Source organism: Cryptotermes secundus, unplaced genomic scaffold, assembly GCF_002891405.2.
Source record: "Cryptotermes secundus unplaced genomic scaffold, Csec_1.0 scaffold816, whole genome shotgun sequence".
NCBI classification, from domain to species: Eukaryota; Metazoa; Arthropoda; class Insecta; order Blattodea; family Kalotermitidae; genus Cryptotermes; species Cryptotermes secundus.
Genome location: NW_019724601.1, coordinates 2851853 through 2876551, shown reverse-complemented (window position 1 = coordinate 2876551; position 24699 = coordinate 2851853). Strand labels below are relative to the sequence as shown.

Here is a 24699-nt window from a genome sequence, read left to right as displayed (position 1 = left end):
GTGCTGATCTATACAATAATAACATTAATTATGACGTCTCTTAACAGAACTTCTTTTGTGAATCCTGCAAAATATCCTCTGTTAATTCCAAGAGGACTGGAGTTAACAATTATACACATTAATATTGTAACGTGTAGAACCGTCTCTATGCACTGACCACGGGATAAGCAAATATACCAGAGCTGTTTCTAGGCAACGGCTTGGTAAACATGTTCCCGCAGCAGCAGACATGAGCTCAACAATGGTACAGCAACAGAGGAACAGTATTTTCTGTGATCTCTGCAGCAATGAATCAAGACAGAACAGTAGAAGAGCTGTGTTTCCTGCATGGCCAATGCCGAGATGTTATAACCAGGATGGTTAAGAGCTTAGCCAGTTGATAGTCAGGCGGTGAAGAGAAGACTAGGAGGTTGGTGTTAAATGGCTGCAAGTTAGTTGCAAGAGGTGCTCAGTTGGAAATCCAACTGTGAAGAGTAGACTTTATGTGTGACATTTGGGAATGTGTAATTCAGTGGGACTGTTACATTTCCTGTGTTAAAATGCATTGCCAGGAAACAGCTAGTGGACACTGTAATAGATGGAGGACACAAGTCTGTGTGTGTGTCAGTGATCTGTAAAATGTAGTCACAAGTCGTGGGTGTGTAAGCGGTCAGTGTTACGAACTGCAAACAATACTGCTGAGTCATGTAATCCCAGTCATTGATTTGGAGTTCAGTAACACAGTGTTTCCTGGTCAGTGTGTTCTATGGGGTACTACAAACTATTTTCTCATGTAGTATATAGGAGCCAGGTTAGTACAGTATGCGCCAAAATATACAGTACTGAAACTCGCGCATCTTGAACGCACTTGTGCATTTGTCAACGGGGCATAGCTCCAGTCGCACATGTTCCCAGTAGTGAAAAGGAAGTTGTGTTATGTAGTTGTTGGAAATGGGTCTCTCGACGGAGGAAAAAGTATTCATAGCTGAGTATTATTTCCGCTCATACAGAAGTGGTCAGACGTTACCGTCCAGAAACCGCTACACAGTACACGTGTGACGTTATGGCGTGCCGTCTCAGCACCTGGTATATTAGGCCCCTATTTCATTGAGGATGAGGAAGGCAATGCTCTTACCGTCACCCAAGAATGCTACAGGGACATGGTAATCTGACCGCTTCTTCAGGATTTGAGAAGGTTCTGTCATGCAAGGGGCCTTCGCATGAATAGACAGTGGTATCAACAGAACGTCTTTTCATTTCAGTACTGTAATTTTTTGGCGCATACTGTAATTACCTCACCTTACCTTTAAGGGGGGGGCACAATGTATAGAAGTTTGGGAACTTCTGAACTGTACATAAAGAGTGTAGATACAATTGCATAAGAATACTACATAGTTCCTTGCAGATGTTACAGTTCTATTGTTGGTGAGATGGTGTGGGAAATGACTGTCATTGCATAGGTTGCTCTGCCGAAAGGAAATTCGGTTAGGGCTGACATTGAATGAGGTTCCACCTGCATTTTGAATGCTATAGTTCCTTTGTGTCTGGGCTGAAATGTGTTTACTTTCTGCCTGACATCCCATGTAGAAACCTTTATTTCCAAAGTGGCAACATGGATCAAGTCGTAACCTTAGCAAAGAGCTGCTGTGTATTTACAGAACATTTCAATAACTGTCCAGTATGACCCTCGTGTCAACTCAGCCTCCAACAGAAATGAGTACCAGGAATCTTCCTGTGGGTATAGGGCCAGTGGCTGGTGCATAAGGCTGACAACCTAATTGCCAAATTTGATCCAATTGTGTAGAAAATGTGGAGCTTTGAACGCCTGTTACAGGGATAGCTTTACCTTTCTTCACATTTCCAGTACAGTACCGAAAATATGTTATTTGAAACCGGCCAAAATATTTGAAATCTTTTGATTCGTCATCAGGGCCACTTACAATATTGTAGGCTGCTGACGTTCATATGTCCATATTACTTGTTACACCATTCAGGTACATTCTACAACATTTATGTCTAGAATATCAGAATATTAAATAATTGGGGGGGGGGTTAAAAAGTTTTTTTTTGTGAAATGTAAAATTTTTTTAAAATGACTTAATGTTATCGTTCATACAATGATTTAAAATAATCAGATGTCTCAGTAAAGTCTGCGGATTCTATTTCTGTTTTGTGGAGGCCCTGGGGCAAGGGCCTGGAGCCCCTTTCCCCCTTAAATCTGGCCTTGCTTCTTCTGATGGCATCTATTAAATGTATACTGTATTCTTCTACAGTTTGTTTTACTGTCATCCTTAGTACGTTGCTAAGTGTCTTATGTGCCTTTGACGAGACGGAAGACTGAAAACATGTTCGGTTGTTTGTAACAGGAGACAACTATATTGTTGTGTTGTTTGGTTATGGTATTGTCTTGTGCATAAAAATAACAATGGTATGAATTTCATTGCGGAAACCGTTTTGTATTTGTTTAAATTTGCATTTACACAACCGTTAATATTATTTTAAATATGTGATGTTTCACCATTATCAATTTCAATGACTAAATCGAGCTCTGAGGCACGTTTACTGACATCTGATAAAGCAGCTGCGTTGCCGCCATATTGTACTGTTGAATCACTGCTTGACTGATGTGACTTTATTTTCTGTTTATCATTTTCTGATACTGCGTCATTGCTTTCATAACATTTCTGTTTATTCTGACGTTCTAATTCGCTGATTCTTAAAAGGTCATGTAAGCTGGTGTCCTCTTCATGAAGCTTTCCCCTGACTATTGACATTTCTATATCCTGAAAAACATCTTCATGTTGATGCGCTGTCGAGTCTTCTGTGTTGGATCTTGATATTGAAAATGGTGATCTGCTGGGCGAGTGTTTTCGGTAGTGAAGCCTCTTATATTCATCTCTTGTTGCAGTATTTGATCTAGTGAAGAATGGAACTGAGTTTGATTCTCGATGACGTCTGCTGGTGAAGTCAGACGTTGAACTTCTTCGTGACCTGAAATAACATTTTATGAATGATAAGCTGGTATGAGTACGAGGGAACCATATGTAAATCTCATGATGACCACGGTGTCACTGTATGCCATATAACAAATTTATTAAAGAAACTTGCGTATTTTTTTTTTCCAAATGTATATTACAATCCCAGGGCACTAAATTAAGTGGTACTCATATCACACCTACCTCTGAATTTCACAGGACTGCCACGTTTGCATTACTTATAGGAGGAAATTAGAAATCTACAACGATAAGCTGACCTGTAGTGGCATGATATCCCTTGATTTCTTATGAATGCACATAACCCTGTAGTTCCATATGCAACAGGCTTTAATCACTCACCTGGGATCTTCAGTGTTGGATCTTGCATAGTAATGTTTGGGATGAACAGCGCTGGACTCTCTGCGCTGGTAACTTCTCATAGATTCACCTGTGTTTGATCTTGACCTGGGATGAGGCGACTTTGTCTCATCTGTGCTTGATCTCGAATATGTAGCAGACGCTCGCCTACCTCGCGACTGCTTGTTATGCCTTGATTCGCCAGTATTCGCCCTTGACCTCGGACGTGGAACTTTTATATCCTCTGCATGTGTCCTTACATGAATTCCACCTAACCTCGGACTACATGAATGTGATTCGCGTCTAAAATCTAAACCACTACATGGTAAAAACTCATGAAAGTCTTCTTCAACCGGCTTTTGTCTTACGAACAAGTGTCTTTTTGCCGTTTCTGATTTTCTCGATTGGTCCGTAACCTTTAGTGTTACTGGGCAGTCATTTGGAAGATGTAAGTCCATTGCCATCGATGCTTGAGAGCCATGATGAGAGCAATTTGCTCCTGCGCTTGCGCCAAGTTCAAGTGATTCACGACTTCCGGTACTCATATTTCCTCCACTTCTTGTACTGCGACCACTGCCTTGCCGACGTAGCAAAGGTGGGGATGAGTAGTACGCGCATGGGCCGTAAGTTGGGTTGTCCATCGACAGGGCTTGCCTCTGGAGGAGATAAGGGCTCAGCAGGGCACAACCTCCGCCGGTAGGGTGAAGAGAATTCCCAGTAATTCGGGACCTTGATTTTGGTGACGGGTTTACAGTTTGTGGTTTCATCAGTGTTTGGTTTTGGTTTGGAGAATGTGGACTGTTGTCTGCAGAGAGGTTTGGTGCGGAGGGACTTTTAGTGATCCCGTTTGTTATTGGTTGAGCACAGAGCCGCGAAGAGCCAGAATCTGTTGATGGCTGTCGGTTTTGTAGCGCTCTTGAGAACTGGACAAATGTGGCTGTAAGAGCACGCCTGTTCATGACTTCGCTACTACATGGGGAGGTACCTCCGGTGTCACCACGTACACTCCCGGTTTTATTGCTGGATACGCGGAACAAACCCATGTGATTGTCCCACTTGGTCTGGCAGCTGGTGCTGCGACGGCTGTCTGACCTTTCCGACATCTGTTTCTTCGAAAGAGGACTCGCTTTTATCGTGTTGTTGAATTTGAACCTCGCAGGAACTACTTTCGCTGCGCTGTCCCGTGCTTCAAACGTCATGACACACGCGGCGACAACGATGAAACCTGAAACAGAGAACGGATGTTGGCAAGACAAGCGGAAATGCAAAGGTAAAAAGCAAAATTGTGTCAGTTCTTAATTAAATATATACCACGCTATGAAGGGGAACAGGCGGCAGCGTAGTTGTCGAGGCACTATGCTACAAGCCGGAAGGTAGCGGGTTCAATTCCCGATGAGGTCATTGTATTTTTCAATTGACCTAGTCTTTCCAGCCGCACTATGGCCCTGGCATCGACTCAGCCTCTAACAGAAATTAGTATCAGGAATCTTCCTTGGGATATAGGGCGGCCGGCCGGTGCGTAATGCTGACAACCTTACCGCCATCTGTGAGCCGATTGTCTAGAGAAAATGTGGGAGCCACGACTTCTCACAACCCTATGGGCCTTCAGGGCCTGTTACAGGGATAGCTTTACCTGTTACCACGCCATGAAGACTGTGGAGAAGTGGAGGTATAGTTCCACAATTCTTAAAACACTGACTGAATAAAACAACAGATAATATAACAGAAATAACTAATTTATTGTAAAATTCATCTCCCTGTAACAGGCCGTGTAGGCCTATAGGGACGTGAGACGTGGATGCTCCCACAATTTCTAGACATTTCAGCTCACAGATGGCGATGAGGTTGTTAGTCTTGCGCGCCGGCCGCATTTTACCCCTAGGAAGATTCCTGGTACTCATTTCTGTTAGAGGCTGAGTCGACCCCAGGGCCATAGTGCGGCTGGAAGGATCAGGTCAATTGAAAAATACGATGACCTCATCGGGAATTGAGCCCGTTACCTTCCGGCTTGTAGCATAGTGCCTCAACTGCGCTACCGCGTGCCTCACTAATTCGTGGAGGACAGTGAAAACACGAGGCATCCAGAGAAAATCAGTTAATCAGTGAGTTTATTTAACGACATTTGTTTAACTGCAAAATTTGCTTGAAGATCGCTCTCTACTGAGATGCGACGATATTCACGGACATTGTTGCCTCCTTCTTCAAGGTAAATGAAGGAGGCAAGAAGTTTCTCGAAAGCTTTCTATCAGAATTACATTCTGGAGAACACTAGTCTCCACAGTTACCACTGTGAAGACCTCGAAACTCACAACTGAACCCTTTAAAGCACCAATTGCTTTAACATTTTGTCCAGAGTGTACTTGTTTGTTTTGTGTGGTTCTCAGCATAGGAGTAGATAGAATTAAGCAATCGGTATTCGTAATTGGGATTCATTGTGGTTTCCGTGAGATGAGCTCAAAATGTTTAAATTATATTCAGGTGTACATTCAAGAACTCAATACAAAACGCTCTTTGCTTATGTAGCTGTTAAGAGGATAACTGTAGCTGTTGGATTTTTGTGATTTGACTCCCCACGCCCACCCAAAAAGGAAAACACGGTTACAAGTGCATATAAATCGCATTCAGAATTCGCATTGGCACTTTTCCGCATTTATACAGACATATATTTTGTTGTCACTGTTGTACATACATGCGTACCCATAATTCTTCTATAGTCCATTCGCGGAGACGAGACAGTTAGCGTAAACAAAGCAAGCCCCGCGTCGCCACAGCTGACAGCAAGGAGTGGACAAAGCGCGCAGTTACTCAGTGTACTCACTGCATTCAGACTGAAGAGTGAACTTTGGACGCCCCTGCAACGGTACATGCATCACGTGATCGCTGCATGATTTCATTCAAAGAGCGAAGGAGATACCGCGTGCATTTGTTTACGAGGACTCTCTCGTCTCCGCGAATGGACTGTATATAACACCAACCTGCCTGCAGCTACATGGGCCAAACTTACGTCACATTACATTTCCTACTCTGAACCGATCACAGTGACCGCGCGGTCTAAGGCATGAACCGTCTTCGCTCGCTCGAACACTGGGATCGTGGGTTCGAATCCCACACAAGACATGAATGTCTCTGTGCGTTTATTCTGTGCTTGTGTTGTCCTGTGTGTAGGTAGCGGCCTTGCGACCGGCTGATCCCCCGTCGAAGGACTCCTACCGTCTGTGTATAGGATTAAGAAACTGAAAAAGCGGCAAAGGTCCAACATTTCGGGGAGCGAATCAAACACTTTAGGTGGTTGCATACCGGAAAACATTTGTGTTCCCATTATGGTAAGGTCGCTGTGCACGGGTTGGGGTAGCTCAGTCGGTATACCGGCTAGCCTTGGTTGGACGACCGGGACTACATACCCAGTAGGGGCAAGACATTTTCTCTTCTCTTTAACGTCCAGACCGGCTTTGGCTTGACCCAGCCTCCTGTCCAGTGGGTTTGGGTGGGTGGGTTGTTTCCTGGTGTAAAGCGGCCGAGGCATGAAGCTGATCACTCACCTTTATCTAGTACTGAGGCCAAGAATGGTGGAGCTGTACCTCCACTTCCCTCCACGTTTTCATGGCGTGATGCTTATTTAATTATGCACATGAACAACTATACCTGAATTTTTTGTGCTTAAGGGCCGCAGTTTGATTACCTTCGGTTATGTATGGATAGGAGTGGCCAGCTTCAGGTTCCGGCCGCTTTATCACCGGTACTCATTTCGGATGTCAGGTGGACCTCAGAAATTTTCTGGGCAAAAGGCCCCTGCCGGTAATTGAATCGCAGTTACTCGGACCTCAGCCTTGTCGCTGTACTCACTGAGGCCTGTATATGTCAGAAAACAGAACTTTTAGGTAAATCTTTCGGGTTTATGGCCCGTCTGTGGGCCCCTGCACGGAATCAGGAACCCAAATGAAACTCGTATTTCACGGGATGCGAGTTTCGGCTGTCTGAAGTGGAGCGGTGTTTGAGGCGTACTGCTCGACTTCGATCTGTCCGCGCTGATGGAGACATCTACCGAGATCTTTGTTTACTTGTTTCCGTAGCAACGCTGTCATGGCGTCCATTTCGGAGTTTTAAGCTGGTGTAACGATACGTTAAGAGGAGGTGATAAGTCATGTCTCCTCAAGGTTAATATCGTCACATTAAAGAACATTTTTTCCTGAGCAAATAGGAAATCCACAGCCCTGAAATTTTGTACACTGTTTGTGGGGTTTCCTTTATAAACTTGCTTTATCATTATAATATTGTGACTATAGTTCCGTTGCTAGACAACAGCTCGATAAACACATTTCCGTGGAGACAGTTTCTTGGTAAACATCTCGTTCTTAGGTAAAGGCTGCAACAGTACGCGACAAGAGTAGACGTCCATTGCTAGTAAGAGGAAGTGTCTTCCATGAGGTTCGACCCAAGGTTATATAATGAGAAATCCAGGCTGGCTAGACAGATAGAAGAGAGAGAGAGAGAGAGAGGAATGGATTGGTGTAGAGTGGTCAGAAGTCGAGATTGTCCAGTCGAAGAGAGCGATTTGTGAAATGTTGTAACAAGGCGCATACAGGTTCAATAAATTCGATCATCAAATCCAAAACCCGTCTTTTAAATCACGCAAACCCCCCTAATATGTGACAATATATTTGTAAATAGATTTCTTATGATTTTTATATTCAAAGAATGTTTCATCAAAGCGGCCTCCGTAGTCTAGAGGTAACGTTCCCACCTCATGACTCGTAGTAGGTAAATAAATAAGGAAAAGTAAATGAAATAGGGGCCCTAGTTGGTATCTGTTGTTGCAGAGCAAGAGTTTTAGCTGAAGTTCAAGTTGTAAATTCACTATGAAATTTTAAAATTTTTTCCACTCGGCGGGGGAACGGCGTAAAGTGCCATCTGCTGTATCACGTGTCGGCGATATACGTAAGAAGGAGACGCCGTTTAGTCCCCAGCGAACTGCTTTCCTTCATGCAACTTATGTCTTAATAATGCATGAAGTACTGCTCCAGATGTTGGGGAAATTAAATTTCTGTTCTGCAGAGCAGGCGAACTGTATGATGAGGCTTTATGGAGTTGGTTGAGCGCAAATGGCCTTTACAGCAGAGCCTAGACTGAACTTGTCTCGAAGAATGATGGGTGGAGGGAAATAAGAGGTGAAGTTTCCTCTGTGCTTAATTAATTAAGCACCACCTCATGAAGACATATAGGAAAAGGAGGTGTAGCTCCACTATTTCTGACATCGGAACTAGCTGAAGGAAGTGAACACTCACTACCTTTTATTGTCGAGGTTAAAAATTATGGAGTTCTACTTTCATTCCCCATACATATCCATGTCCTGATGTTTAATTAAGCATAGGTTTTATATTTCATGGAGCTGAGCCCTTCTTGAGGAGCTGCCAATTCTGCAGCCACTCAAGAATTTCCCAGCATTTTATGGAACCCGAAGGTTCATTACCGTGTTCACAAGAGCCCTCCACTGGTCCCTATCCTGAGCCAGCACAATCCAATCCATACTATCCCATCCTATCTCTCTAGGATCCATTTGAATATTGTCCACCCACCTACGCCTTGGTCTTTCCAGTGGTCTTTTTCCTTCTGGCTTCTCCACCAATATCCTATATACATTCCTCTTCTCCCCATTCGTGCTACATGCCCTGCCCACCTCATAAGCACAGGTTTACCCGGTAGATTTCGTTGTAGAACCTGATATGAAGATATTGCTTCGGAAATCTAGCTGTAGATGAAGGTTGCGGAAATAGGTGTTAAGATGTAGAGATTGGGATAAACTGGCTAAGGTTTTCAGGCAGTAACGGAGACTGTGAGACCTCGGTAACGATGTATCTTGTGATAGGCTATAAATATCTAGAGGATAGTAATCTTTTCCTCAAATCATTTAGATATGTTCTGTGCTGAAATTGTAGCTTCGAAGTTCTCCTCTTTAACACGAGAACTGACCCATCACGTCTGGTTTTCATATGAAGCCTCGCTATTTCAATCGATGTTGCTGGGCCGGTTTATGCGTCCTGTACAACACGGAGACTGTCTGCCCACACCCATACGCTACCTGTTGCCTCTGACGATTGGAGCAGAGAACAGAACAGGGCAGACATCAGGAACAACTTGTGGCTTTTCAGCTTCTCTGATATAACCTTCATGTAACTCTTTGCACGTCACGCGCCGATTAGATCGGCTCGGGTAGACTTGGGTTAAAACCATCATAGCCGAAGAGACCGGCTTATTAATTAACTGGTATAGCATTTTGTCAGTAGTGTGATATACCGGTGGATTTTTGTAATTCGTAGAATAACAATGATGGACATTTTGTCTGAGAACAGCAAAAAAGAATACCAAAGCCAGTTACAAAACTCTTAAGGCTATAGAAAGAGAGAAGTCTGCAAGGTGTCTGTTACTTCATGAACAATAATCCCTAAATTTATTAAAGAATAAGTAAAAGTACAAAATATTAATATGAACCGGGATAGCGCAGTCGGTATAGCGACGCCCTGCGGTCTGGGCGAACAAGTTCCTGTAGGGTCAAGAATTTTCTCTTCTCCACCTCGTCCAGACCGGCTCTGGGGCCCACCCAGCCTTCTACCCAATGGGTACCGGGGGCTCTTTTCTCGGGGGTAAAGCGAAACGGTCGTGAAGCTGACCACTCAGTTCCAACTAGTGCAGTGGTCAAGAAAATGTGGCTCTATACATCCACTCCCCCTTACATCTGCATGGCGTAATGCTTAATTACTTAAGCACAGGGACAACTTTACTTTGTTTTTTCCTTGGCACTACAGCCCCAGTGGGCCTAGGCCTACCTCCATGAACTTCTCCGTTCACTTCGGTTTTTCTAGATCTTACACATTCGGTAGGACTCCTTGGGCGGGTGATCAGCTCGTCGTAAGGCCTCTACCTGTACACAAACACAGAAAAACGCACACACACAAACTAAACATCCATGCCCTGAGTGGGATTCGAACCCACGATCCCGGTTTCCAAGCGAGAGAAGACAGTACATGCCTTGGACAGCTCGGCTACCGTGACCGGCGGAACAACTTTACCTTTACAAAATATTAATAATATATTTTTAGGGTTAAGTTAAGAGATATATTGAAAGCCGCTGAATGACCACCATGATAGCATAAGATGCTTATAAGACTTCCTCAGAGGGCTGGATGGGCATCGCCTATGAAATTTTTGTATACATATTTTTTTTTTCGAAACAGAAAATATTTACTTATGATGTTTTAGTGTCATTTGACGGAAATATTGCGTGTTTAGGTGGAGCTGTTCCTGCCACGATCAGTGTTGGCGTTTTTAACAGTAGTTACTTCTTTGGCGAGGCTTGGCAGTTGAAACGTTAGCTTCTGGTAAGAATATCTGAGTACTCCAGCGTTATTGCATGATGGATTTTGGGTTCTGCTGAAATTATTGTACCCAGAAGGATCTTTCCCTTTTCTGTGGTCTATTATACGAATCTACTGTTATTTATAATTTACACCATCTAATTGAGGGACTTAGACAAATTATCAACTGGAAAACATTTGGAAAGAGACTGTCATGGTCTAATCGACCTACTAGCCTGGAATTTTCCTGGAGGAACTGAGGAATACCGTGAGTCGTACTGGGTAGCTCGATGGAGATTCGAACGGAGCACCTCCCGAATACTAGTGTAAAGCATTACCGCTATGCTAGCCCGCTGAAGATATGCTTTCTTATATCTTGTATACAAAAATAGGGGACAATTATACGTATAACAAAAAAAAATTAAAGATATCCCTGTAACAGGCTGTGGAGGCCCATTGGGTTGTGAGACGTCGAGGCTCCCACATTTTCTCTAGACATTCGTCTCAGATGGTAGTGAGGTTGTCAGATGTTACAAATTCTTGTCTATCAAGTTTGTGATCAGGGAGTCGGATTTAATAGCAAAAAAATATATTTTTTACAGGTTGTCGAAGAAAGAAAATGAAAATTTGTTGCGCTGCGACTAATATTTCTGTTTGAGTCGGTGTCACTCCATCTCCCTTAAGCAGGGAAGGGGGGCGGGGGGGATACTGCTGGATGATTGCACTTGGTTCGTAGCACAGAAGAAGTTTCATGAGTGGCACAATATTGATTCACAGTTGTACAGTGACGAGCTCCAAGTCACGCCGGAGGTAGGCACAGGATCTGCTCCCAACCTTTCCACATCATTTCTTTTATCGTTTCATTTAACGACACTCAATCAGCCTCACGTACTACTTGGTCGATTCTTTGATACATTCTTAGTTTATTTACCGACTCAACTACATTCGTTATGTAGAATTGGTTTTAGAATGATTATAAAGGAGGAACATAGACTGACGGTGTTTGAGAACAGGGCGTTGAGGAGAATATTTGGACCGAAGAGAGATGAAGTAACAGGAGGTTGGAGAAAACTGCATAATTAGGAGCTTCATAACTTGTACTCTTCTCCAAGTATAATTAGAATGGTCAAGTCAAGGAGGATGAGGTGGGCAGGGCATGTAGCCCGAAGGGGGGAGAAGAGACATGGATATAGGATATTGGTGGGAAGGCCAGAAGGACAGAGAGCACGGGGAGACCAAGACGTAGGTGGATGGACAATAGTAAAATGGATCTTAGAGAGAGAGAAGATGCGATGTCATGCTTTGGACCGATCTGGCTCAGGATAGGGACCAGTGGAGGGCTCTCGTGAACACGGTAATGAACCTTCGCGTTCCATAAAATGGTGGGAAATTCTTGAGTAGCTGCAGAATTGGCGGCTCCTCCAGAAGGGCTCAGCCCCATGAGTAAGTAAGTAAGTAAGTCCAGAATTCTTGAAGACTATGTCATATATTGAATTCATGATCGCTGGCATCATCATCAGCAGCAGCAGCATCAGTGTCGAAACAGTACTGCTTGAGTCATGGCCTACCTGCTAGACCATCCTGTTTTCACGTCTTTGGATTTCGAAACAGTATTTTTTTTACAGATCTGGGTCAGCCTTTGCGTCCAACTTCCAATCAGGAGGGCCAGGTCCCCGTATTTTGTGTCCCCCAGTGACAGGGTGGCCCAGTTATACCCCCAGGCACCGGGCTCCCTTCTCATCGCCTTTACGACTTGCAGGGTTACGGCGGAGGGATACGTACTGTGCTTTCAGCGAAATCTCCGGTATGGCGGTTTTCAGTCCTGTCGTGTTTTGAGGTTAGAATGTAGCAACTCTCTGATGTTGACATAACGACCTACGTCACGGTTTATGATTTAATGTTCTCACAGCGGTGGTTATGAAGAGTTCTTCCTTCTGGGATATAGCGCCCGTGTATTCATTCGAAAGTCAACAGATATTTCGGAGGAAAATGTCTCCAAACAATAAACCATCGTGAAGCAGTTAACAAACAGAGCCCATTCTTTGACCCTGAAGATCGAGGCGATATTTTGCTCCGAAAGTTCCCTTCACTTTCAACGGATTACACAGCCTTTTGTTCCAGAAGATAGAATCTTCTTTACATTACTATGTGCTAATTATGTACACTCAGATATATCTTAGACAAATTTTACTTTAAACCAGCTCTTGCAGCTCACTATCGGCGCACTGTGTTACCGTGATCTCACCCAACATCATTACAGCTTTGTTGTTAGAAGAGATGGTAAAGTAAAAGTAAGCAAAGCTATCCCTGTAACAGGCCGTGGAGGCCCATAGGGTTGTGAGACGTTGAGGGTCCCACATTATCTAGATAATCGGCTCAAAGATGGCGGTAAGGTTGTCAGCCTTACGCGCCGGCCGCCCTTTACCCACAGGAAGTTTCCTGATACTCATTTCTGTTAGAGGCTGAGTAGATCCCAGGGCCATAGTGCGGTTGGAAGGATTGGGTCAATTGGAAAATTCCAGTGACCTCATCGGGAATCGAATCCGCCACCTTCAGGCTTGTAGCATAATAGTAGCCCTTAATAGACACTTCAGTATCACAATTTCATTCCGATCTATGAACTTGAGGATTTGCGGAATATGTGATTAAATAAACATATTAATAATTGTCTAGAGGTGCCTTTGTCTTGACAAAGGTGTACACTGCAATACCGACCGAAACACTGCCGTTTGCTACTCTCCACCTCCTGATTCTATCGTAAGTAACAGATAGTTTATAGGGTTTGATGTTCTCACACCGATGGTTATGAAGAGTTCCATCATCTGTGATACAGCGCCTTGTTTCTTGGTTGGCTTACTCTCAACCGTGACGATGGAGGTAACGTGTTACTCTCTAACGTTTTTTTTTCAATTTTAAGGACTACACAGCGCTATATTTGAGAAATATAATTCTTAATATATATTATTTTTGTATTTTATTTCCACAGAAATAACACAACGACAAACGGACAAATATAACTATACATATAATCATAGGTCTATGTACGAGTATATACAGGAATATTTGGAACAAAGATGTGTATTTCCAGAAATTTCATGTTTTTTCATCTGTTAATATATGTTATTAATTACGAGCGTTCATGAGCAGATCTTGAGTTAATTAACGGGACCATCTCAGAATTCGCTCCTGAATAATTTTGCATGAGAAAATACAGGAAAAAGAAACCTAGAGGTAAAGAAATTCACAACTACTTATGTTCCATTTTTGCTTGCTCGATGCGCCCACAAGCTCAAGTATGCATATATGTATATTTATTTCATCTACATAAAAGCAACACCTACTGTACACGGATCAGCGCGTCTTACTTCTCAGAGGCTGTCAATAGCAGGAAGAAGATGTGAATGTTATTGCGTTAAGACCAGAACACTTAGTCAACGAGCTGGGTTGGGAATGCTTTCTATGTTTTCCATATTCGGTACCTCAAGCCAATGAAAAAGCTTAGTTAAGTTCTCTGCAACTTGCAACCATGAAGCAGAACTTAGGCACTATACTTTCGTGGTTTATTTTTGCGATGTTGCCACTAAAGTAAAGCTGTCCCTGTAACAGGCCGTGGAGGCCCATAGGGGTGTGAGATTTCGAGGCTGCCAAATTTTCTAGACAATCGGCTCAAATTGGCGGTGATGTCAGCATTACGCACCGGCCGCCCTTTACCCCAAGCAAGATTCCTGGTACTCATTTCTGTTAGAGGCTGAGTCGACCCCAGTGCCATAGTGCAGCTGGAAGGATTAGACCAATTGAAAATATCCAGTGACCTCATCGGGAATCTAACCCGCGACCTCCTGGCTTCTAGTATAGTACCTCAACCAACTACGCTACCGCGTGGGTTACAAACACACACTCGATGATTATTATCCATCTATTTTTTTATGTTTTTCAACCCTAGTGTTAAGTGATATTTTATGTGGGCATAACGAATTTTTAAACAAGAATTCACGACACATAACCCTTTTCTCTTATGAATTTCACATGCACGGTCACAAATGACCGTCTATCAGTGTATATAAATCTCATGTCTGAAATCTGGACTCGTACATGGCGTATTACGAATTGTATTTAACCCTCCATGTTATTTCGCAGTCGATGTGCCTCCAGTTTATGCTAAGCTTGGGCCATCCATCACACAATTCGAACGACTCATGGTGACAAATTTTGATGTCTGCCTTTAAAAGCAGACGCCATCTCTCTTCAGCTCCCCCTTCCGTCCTTCTTTCTACTCTTCTATATCTCACAGAGTTTCTATTGTTATGTCCTTTTTGTTCCCTTCCTGGAGTCATGTACTAGAAGACGTTCCAGCCTTTGAAATATTCTACCATTCACTGGTACATGGAACATCGCTCTGATAAAAATATTCTTTCCCTTCAGTGCTGCCTGCTATGAAAGGTAAAATATCCCTCCATTAAATTCCAGATTTCCTCTCTCTTACCGTACCTTACCATAAAGATAAAATGTAAAGGTTTCCCTCTGCTTAATTAATTAAGACGCTGTGAGGACGTAAGGAGCCGGGATAGCGCAGTCGGTATAGCGACTGGCTACGGGCTGGACGACTGAGGGGACGGAGTTTGAGTCCCGGTAGGGCTCAAGAATTTTCACTTCTCTAAGTCATCAGAATCGGCACTGAGGTTCACCCAACCTCGTATCCAATGAGTACCGGGGCTCTTTCCTCGGGGTTAAAGCGGCAGGGGCGTGAAGCTGACCACTCACCTCCAACTAGTGGCGAGATCAAGAAATGTGGATCTATACATCCACTTCCCCATACGTCTTCATGGCATAGTGTTTAATTAGTTAAGCAGACGGATAAATTTACCTTTAACATTACTGACAACTTCGTTAAATGAAGCCTAAAATAAGAGACAACTCAAATTTCAATCTGTACATGAAGATACGATAACCATTGTTTGAGAACTGGCTTTTCAGAACTAGGCAGATTGTCAATTCCAGAACTAGATATACGTTCTAGTTCAGAACTAGGTACACGCTCCGATCCAGAACCAGGTAGGCACTTAAGCTCAGAACTAGGCAGACATTTTAATTCAGAACTAGGTATAGTTTAATTTCAGAACTTGATAGATAATCTGGTTCAGAACTAGGTAGACTCTGAAGTTCAGAGCTAGGTAGATACAGAAGGTCAGAACTCAGTAGACACTGAAGTTCAGAACTAGGTAGATACGGAAGGTCAGAAGTAGGTAGACACTGAAGTTCAGAGCTAGGTAGATACGGAAGGTCAGAACTAGGTAGACACTGAAGTTCAGAATTAGGTAGATACGGAAGGTCAGAACTAGGTAGACACTGAATTTCAGAGCTAGGTAGATACCGAAGGTCAGAACTCGGTAGACACTGAAGTTCAGAACTAGGTAGACACTCCAGTGCAGTAGAAAAGTCGCGGGTAGTAACCAACACGTATCAGGAGGAAATTAACAGAGTATTTTTGTGAATGTTTTCCTACATGTATCGCTGTTGGGGGCTGAAGCGCACTGGGAACAGCTTCCTCGAAATGAAACATTATGGAACTAATTAGACGAGGTCTGCCCGCATCTGCCCACATTTCCAGCCCTGCCAAGAGCTGTCGGGTGTGCCTTCAAGAGGGTGGGAGGGAAGCAGAAGTGAGCTGGACTCTCCGCGGGAAGAGTGGGGAAGGAGGGAGGGATGGAACTATCTTGTTCCTCTCTTGAAAGCATCTTTACACAGGATCCTATGGGATAACACTTAGTTCATATATTCCGCAAAGTAACGAAGTGTAATATGAGGTGACTGTGAAGAGTATTGTCTTCTGGGATGAGAAGCCGTGTATTCTGGTAGAATTCTCCCTGCTTGCTTGATTGGTTTATATTTGGATACTGAAATAAAAGCAATACGTTCTTCCGAAACGTCAGTAATCTAACAGATTACACGATATGAGGTACTGTTGAAGTGTTAGATAATTTGTGAACTTTTGACTTCATAAATTATCAAATTAGTATAATATTAAAAACAGACTCCGCTTCTTCATAAGTTCTGGCGGCTGATGCTCAGTTAAAATCCTTACATCCTCTTTATTTGTTTATTATAATTTATTCTGTTCATTTTTCTCACATGATGCCTACGATCCTCGAACCAAGTTCCATGTTACTAATCTAACAATATTTTCATTGCTATATTCCTTTCTTTTTCTAAACAGCGGTGCCACGAAGCGAAATTGTACCTTATGGCGCATCTGACTTTACAGGGGAACGCCCGACACTTCGGTTTGATTGCGCGCTTGCAAAAGAGAACACACTGTATAAAATAAAGAAAACTTGTCGTATAACAACCAAGCAATCTAAATTGCTTTACAAACTTAATACCGAATTACATTATAAAATAACGTACACCATTTAATGGATTCTCTTCTTCCTGGCTACTTGCTTGTCTTACAATTTAACCTTGAAGACGGAAGCGATATTTTTCTCTGAAATATCTTTGGACTTCTACCGGACTGTACCGCGTCACATTCTTCATAGTTACCGCTGTGAGAACCTCAAACCCAAAGAACTTACTTACTCATGGAGCTGAGCCCTTCTGGAGTAGCCGCAAATTCTGCAACTACTCAAGAATTTCACAGCATTTTATGGAACCCGAAGGTTCATTACCGTGTTCACAAGAGCCCCCCACTGGTCCCTGTCATGAGCCAGATCAATCCAATCAATATCATCCCATCCTATCTCTCTAAGATCCATTTTAATATTGTCCACCCACCTGAACCTTGGTCTTCCCAGTGGTCTCTTTCCTTCTGCCTTTCCCACCAATATCCTATACGCATTTCTCGTCTCCCCCATTCGCCATTCGTGCTACATGCCATGCCCACCTCTTCGTCCTTGACTTGATCATTCTAATTATACTTGGAGAAGAGTACAAGTTATGAATCTCCTCATTATGTAGTTTTCTCCAACCTCCTGCCACTTCATCCCTCTTCGGTCCAAATATTCTTCTCAACAGCCCGTTCTCAAACACCCTCAGTCTATGTTCCTCCCTTAATTTTTAGAGACCAAGTTTCACACCCACACAGAATCACAGGCAAAATTATAGTTTTGTATATTCTAATTCTTATGATTATGGACAGCAGACGAGAAGACAAAAGGTTCTGGGCTGAATGGTAGCAAACATTACCAGAGTTTGGTCTAATTTACTCATGGTGTGGGGTGAGACTACTTGGGCACGCCGGCCTCTAGTGATTGTGTGAGTGTTGCAATGCGAATTGGCAGGGGATACTGAAGTGCCCGGAGAAAATCTTATGTGACGTGACTGCGTTCAGAACCCTACGACTGAGCTGCGGTCATGGCCGTGAAGTTCTTCTTACTGACGCTTGTCATATTCTGCGAATTGCAGACACAGCTAGGCTCTTGGTATTACGTTTTTCAGTTCCTGTGACGTCACAGTGACGTTCTTACTTGCTGGTGTTTGTTTAAGCTTAATGTGCAAACTCGTCTTTGTTTTTGTTTTCATTAAAGCAGAGCTTTGCAGATTTTAACGGAGTGAAATTGTGAAGGAGATGACGCGCTGATTTGTGTCTCTCCCCTTCATGTTTATGCTTCGTAGAAGTTCAGGTTTTATTACGAGGTGTAAAACCTAGAGAAAGGGGTAGTAATATGGAAACCCCACTCCCCAGGGCCTTCACTTGTCACGTTAGTTCTGTGTCGTTTAATCTCAAGAGATGCAATGCACAATCGCATGGGACATTTAATTAGTTTAAGTTGCTACGACTGGAATGTTAGTACACGAAATGATCATTTACAGAAATTTACATTTTCCTAGAAAAAAGTTCAGAACATAACCGAAGGAACGAGATGTTGGTAATACTGAATACACAAAGGGATTAGTGACTGCATGAGACAGAAATAACCTGTATGACCTTCAAAAAGGTCATGTAATCGTATCAACGTAATGAGTTTCTATTTTAGTTTAGTATGCGACGTCTTCACCGTTTCATTTTCGGTAGATATTCTGACATGACGGATGAAAGCTTTGATTACTAAGCAACGGATAGGTATAGGGCTTCCCACCGAAATGAACACATATGAAATAATAGAAGAGCCCGTTTCTAAGCAAGGAAACACAATATAATAGGGGTATTGTTGGAAACGGTGTTTTCTATTCCATCCGTGCGAAGTAGTTATAAAGAAGAGTTCAGTTGAGAATAGTTAGTGGAGTTTGCCCTGTGGAGGCGGGTTCGAATACCTCCACCGTGACCCTGCGAGTCGTAGAAGACGACGAAAAGGGAAGTTTCAAATTTGATACAGAAAAATATGGTCGCGAGTCCCAAGGGACTCGGACCCAAGAAAGACTGCACTGGCAAGGGCCAGCAGCATATACAAAATACAGACCCGTCCTCTCGTCAGAGAGAGAGCCCCACAAAAGCAAGACCGTAACTATGAAACAGTAATAAATATCTGATCATGAGCCCCTTCCATAATCACGCACCCCTAATTCATGAAAATATTGCAATAATAAGTCATCGATTGTAACAAATTTAAGGGACCGAAACTTGTAAGGCTGTATATCTTATATTTCCTATGTATGAAATTTGTTACACTGGATGGCATGTTATTATAATAATTCCAGTAAGGTCAGGAAAATGTTACCACAGGCCTAGAAACTTCGGTTCATTTGAAAACCAATTCTGGCGATACCAGTATGACCCCGGTCATGTTACACGTTGGAACAGTTCATGAATTGTAGAACCCTTGATAATCCAAGCAAGGAACCGACAGAAGGACCCGGTAGGTAGGTACAGAAGGGCAAAGGAACAAATAGAAAATTAAAGAGAAGGAAAGAAAACAGAAAGGAAACTTACATCAAGAATAAATAAAAAACAAATAAAGGTAAGAAGTAAAGTTCCTGTGCTTAATTAATTAAGCAGTACGCCATGAAGGCGTATGGGGGAGTGGTTATATAGATCCACATTTTGCTGACCTCCGCATTAGCTGGAGGTGAGTGATCAGTTTCACGCCCTGGCCTCTTTACCCCCCCCCGGGAAAATAGCCCGCGGTTCCCATTGTATAGGAGGCTGTGTGGGCCCCAAAGCCCGTCTGGACGACGTGTAGAAGAGAAAATTCTCGACCCTACCGGAACTCGAACTCCGATCCCTCGGGCGTCTAGTCCACAACCAGTAATAAATAGATAAATGTATAAGGGAAAGCAGCAAAGAGAAGAATAGAACGGAGGAAAGGATAAACAAATATATAAGGATGGGGAAGAACCAGAGAGAATGGAAGAAAGAGAGGAAGAGAACACGACGACAAAGGGAAGGACAAAGAGAAAATATAGAAACAAAAAACAGAGAACAAAGTGAGGACATGAAGGAAGCCAATGGGAAGAATACGTAAATAAATGAGTATATAATGAAATGGAGCAATAAATAAATTAAAAAAAGGAATGGAAGAAAGAAGGAATGAAGGAAGAAGTGAAAGGATAAATGAATACAAGTAATTTATATTTCTGGCATTATTCAAGCCTTTATCCCACTTAGGCCCACTCCTTCCCTTTAATTCAAAACTACCCTCAGGAATTCTAATAATTCCATAACACATTCCTGAGCCTCCCTTCAGATGCTCCCACATTTTAAGAACATTCCATCTGAAATTACGCTCCCTCGCCCTTGCTATGGCTATGGAGAGATGCTGAAGGCTTTCGGTGCAACAAGGACACATCTCCATCTTCATAATTTGGTAGGAAGTAAAAGCAAGCAGTACTGGAAAAATTGATCTCCTACTTTCCTTTGATATGACACGGATCGCATAGGCAACGACGCGTCCAACAATTTCTCTATTGTTGCGTGTGTATTCGTTGCAGCGATATTTTTTTACCGAGCCGTTGCCTAGCAACGGTAGGGGGATACGCATACGGACACACAGACTGATGGGAGAGATTGACTAAGCACGCCTTTGAGATGGCCTCAGTTGTTGTTATATACATACCGAGTTTCACAGAGATTGGTTCAGACTTTCAAAAGTTGGTAAAGGGGGATACACAGACATACAGACAACATGGAGATTGCATAAGTATCATTTTATTTTATTTTTTCCAAAATAAGGAAGATAGACTAAAATTAAGTCGAGTCAAAAAGTTTGTGGCGATGTTGTGTAAAAGTAATATGTCTATTATTTAGTGTATTGTTCATTGTCTTTAGTTTTCTGTAGACATATGTTTCGGATACTTGATATGTTTCCGTCTTCATGTATGAGAGGAAAAGTCTGGGTCAGTTTGCAAACGGTTAGTCACGGTTACTGAAGAATTTACATTTGAATTCTGACCCGTTCAGTTTCTCTGAACATAGAATATATACCAGGACCCCATCGGCAATTGGTTTAAGTCTGCAGCTTTTTGAGGAGCGTGCAACAACAAACACGACGTCCGTCCGTCTGTCTGCCTGCCTATCCATCCATCCAACCACCTATCCATTCAAATATCCACCGACCCATCTATGGCTCTACAGTGTTTTTGTTGGGCCTCGGCTGTTTCTTCAGTTTCTTAATCCTATACACAGTAAATAGGACACCCTGGACGGGGGATCAGCCAGTCACAAGGCCTCTACCTGCACACAGGACATAAGAAACACAGAATAAACGCAAATGTTTTCCATCAGGATGGCTGGCGTCTCGGTCGAGGTTCGAACCGAGAATCTTCAAAATATTAGTTTTGAGTATTACCGCTGCGTCAACTCGCTCAGTGGAATATACTGAAAAAATAATTTGTGTAATTTTTCCGTGATAATGAGAGTTTTAGCACAAAATTTTCAGGATAAAGCATTGAGAAGAAACCGTGATTTTGGGAGCGGTGTGTGTGTGTGCTTGTTATGAAGAAGGTTAAATTTGTGTGGGTGCTGGAAGCTGACCGCGTAAATGGAAACCACAAAGTGAAATTGAAGGTGATTTAACCTCAGTGCATTATTGAAGTGAGGGTAACTGAAAGCTGAATTAATGAGCGGGTGCAACAAAGCAAATCCACGAAAAATAAGGGCCGAAAACAGGGATCGAAGGTTTAGAATTAAATTTTGTGAAAAACATAAGTATTATGATTTTGTTTTACATGAAAATGTTTTACGTTAGAAGAAATAGGTTCAGTTATCAGCGTGTTTACGTGACATAAGTTTTGTTAAGCTGTTGTTGCTTTTTTTAAATCCAATTCGAAGCATATGTCTTCTTTTTATCTGCTCTTAACTTACTCATACACGTAAAGCACACGAGAAGAAATTTTGAGTTGAAAAATCACGAAGTCGAATTTTTTACGGATGTACGCTCCACGCTAGGGTCTGAACGGTTGAACAGGTTTTGTTCATATTCGATATTTAAGATTTTATGCTTTATAGGCCACTTCTCAGCGAACAGGACATTTTAGCTTCAAGAATATTACCCTTCAGATGGACCCCGGGAACAAAATAGCGTTTTTCTCGAAAATCGGTCTAATTAATTTAATTAAATTTAAGACATTTACGAAGACCCTTATCCTAAATTAATGTACGTTAGTGGTATCTACAGGACAAAAATTAAGCTCAGTAGGGGCCAAAATATTAACGCAATGCATACATGTCGCAACCTGTATACCAGAACTACCAGCAACAGTGTACTGAATAGGAACCGATTTCGTTTCCAAGGTAACATATTCAAGGTCATTCACATACAAGAATGCATGTGCGGCATAAGCTAGACACGATCTGCTTTCAAAGTCTGTGCTGAGAGAGAATTTGTAAAAAGCGCAATAGGAAGCCAAGAAAGAAGCAGGCGGTAAGCTGAGCTGGTTTCTTAATTTATTCTTCTACCCTGAAGATAGAAACGATATATTCTTACAAAACATCAGACTTTCTCCGATCTATGCGACGTTACAACCCAGAACATCAGACGTTTCATAGTTACCGCTGTGAGTACCTCAAATGAAACACTGACACAAACGTTTACAGAATCTGACTGTACCCACCTCCCACGCCCATGACGATGGGACCAGCGTAGGACAAATTGTTGAGGTGGAAGCCCCTGCTCTCGTTCTTCACTCGGACCGTTTGATTGCCCCTCACTTCCTGCGCCACTGACAGCTGATCTGCATAATACCCTGAAACACAAACATCACACTGTGTAGTGCTGTTCACAGCCAGTGTTGACGTCAGCAGTCCCATTTCCTTTAGTAGATATGTGTTATAACATTTTCTCTGTCAGTGAGCAGACGAGGCGGGTTCTGCTAACTAATGCACAGAGACTGGTATGGTGTAGCATGTAATTCACGTACATTCCAACAGATGCCACTACTATAAACGGGCTTATAAACGGAGGAACATTTCTTCTGGGATTCTGAACTGTACGAGGACCAAAGGACAACAATGATGGACTTTTGTCTGAGAACACCCAAAGTCAGTTACAGAGCTCTTCAGGATAGAGGGAAAATGATTTGTGTAAGGCATCTGTTACTTGTAAACAAAATTTCTAAACTTATCTAAAAAAGGAAAAGTATATGTGCAAAATATTAATATTATATTCTTAGAATTAAGAGATGTTCAAAAATCTGTGGGTGACCGCTATGATAGAATAAAATGTTTATAAGAAAATGTGTTACAGAGGGCAGGATGGGCATTGCCTAGGCCTTCTTTGTGTGTGTGTGTGTGTGTATATATATATATATGCTTCTTTTCTTAGACACAGAAATATCTGTTATGTTGTAAGATTTGAGGCTTTCACGGCGGTGACTATGAGGNAACGTCGGTTAACACCACATATACACGGTGCCAAATCCCAGAAGACTGCTTTCCTCATCTCTTATGTTATTAAGTATTTACAAATAAATCTGTTAATTTTTTCATAGCTACTATCAAGGAAATGCTTCAATGCAGAAGAGACTGAAGTGGGGAGGGGGGAATAAATAAAGAAAGAAGCACGGAAATAGATAAATACTTAAAGCACAAAGAAAAAGATGAGAAAGGAAATAAATAAAATAATAACAGATAGAAAACAAAAAAAGAAACATAATAAGACTATAAGAAAATAGAAAATAAGAACTGTAGTTTTGTACATAAGTGCCAACGTTTCGGAGAGATATATTGCCTCCATCTTCAAGGTCTCGTAAGAAACTTAGTTAAGCTATAGTTCTGTAAAGGATCCCAGCTATAATCTATAGAAGCAAAGAGAGGGGTAAGTTTAATCCCTTCTCTTCTGTAGGTAAGTGACTGGGGTCTTAATAACATAACGTGCCACATCTGTGCACTGGCTTGACAGCTCCTTCTGTCAGTAATGGTGCTTGGATGGGAAGTTCTCCGGGCCGGGGAACTTGACACAAGCTGCATGAAAATATAGTCCCTCTCTCTCGTCTCTCGTCTCTCTACCGGAACATATCACTCTGTTGTTACTTGAAGGTCTCTCTGGAAAAGCAGCTGCCATCTTCATGGTCCTGCTTCGATTTCTGTGAACAGACTCCATATAATTTTGTAAATAGGTACCAAGCCTTAGGATGGGAACTGCTCATCTTCTGGCTAGGAAGACGGAGGCAGAAAGTCACTCCGTAACTTTGCTACTTATCCACAACATCACAGCGTGACATGCATGCATAGCCACGGAAATCTGAGCTCTTACTCTGATCTCTCCCCCATCATATGCGCATAATTTGTGGGGGGATTAAAATTATTTTCTATATAAAGGGGCACGCTGTAGCGTAGTTGATTGAGGCCGGAAGGTCGCGGTATTGAATCCCGATGAGGTGGATTTTTTCAATTCACCTAATTCTTCCAGCCGCACTATGGCCCTGGGGTCGACTCAGCCTCTAACAGAAATGAGTACCAGGGATATTCTTTGGGGTAAAGGACGGCCGGCGCGTAAGGCTGACAACCTTACCGCCATCTATGAGCCGATTGTCTAGAAAATGTGGGAGTCTCGACGTCTCACAACCCTATGGGCCTCCACGGCCAATTACAAGGATACCTTTACTTCTTTTACTCTTTTGTATACCTATATATAGTTCCTCTGTCCGTCTGTCCTACCCTATTTGTT

The 24699-nt window shown here is 42.6% G+C and overlaps 1 protein-coding gene across 1 annotated transcript in view; it reads right to left on the bottom strand.

The window, feature by feature from the left end:
• Positions 1-2410: 2410 nt before the first annotated feature.
• LOC111862493 overlaps positions 2411-24699 on the bottom strand; it is a 66131-nt gene continuing 43842 nt past the window's right edge. Inside the window, exons 3-5 of the mRNA XM_023847962.2 lie at positions 22646-22777; positions 3315-4536; positions 2411-2970 (exon numbers count right to left, since the gene is read on the bottom strand). Of these exons, the coding sequence (XP_023703730.1) occupies positions 2478-2970; positions 3315-4536; positions 22646-22777 (1847 nt within the window). The 3' untranslated portion in view covers positions 2411-2477. The remainder of the gene's footprint in view (positions 2971-3314; positions 4537-22645; positions 22778-24699) is intronic.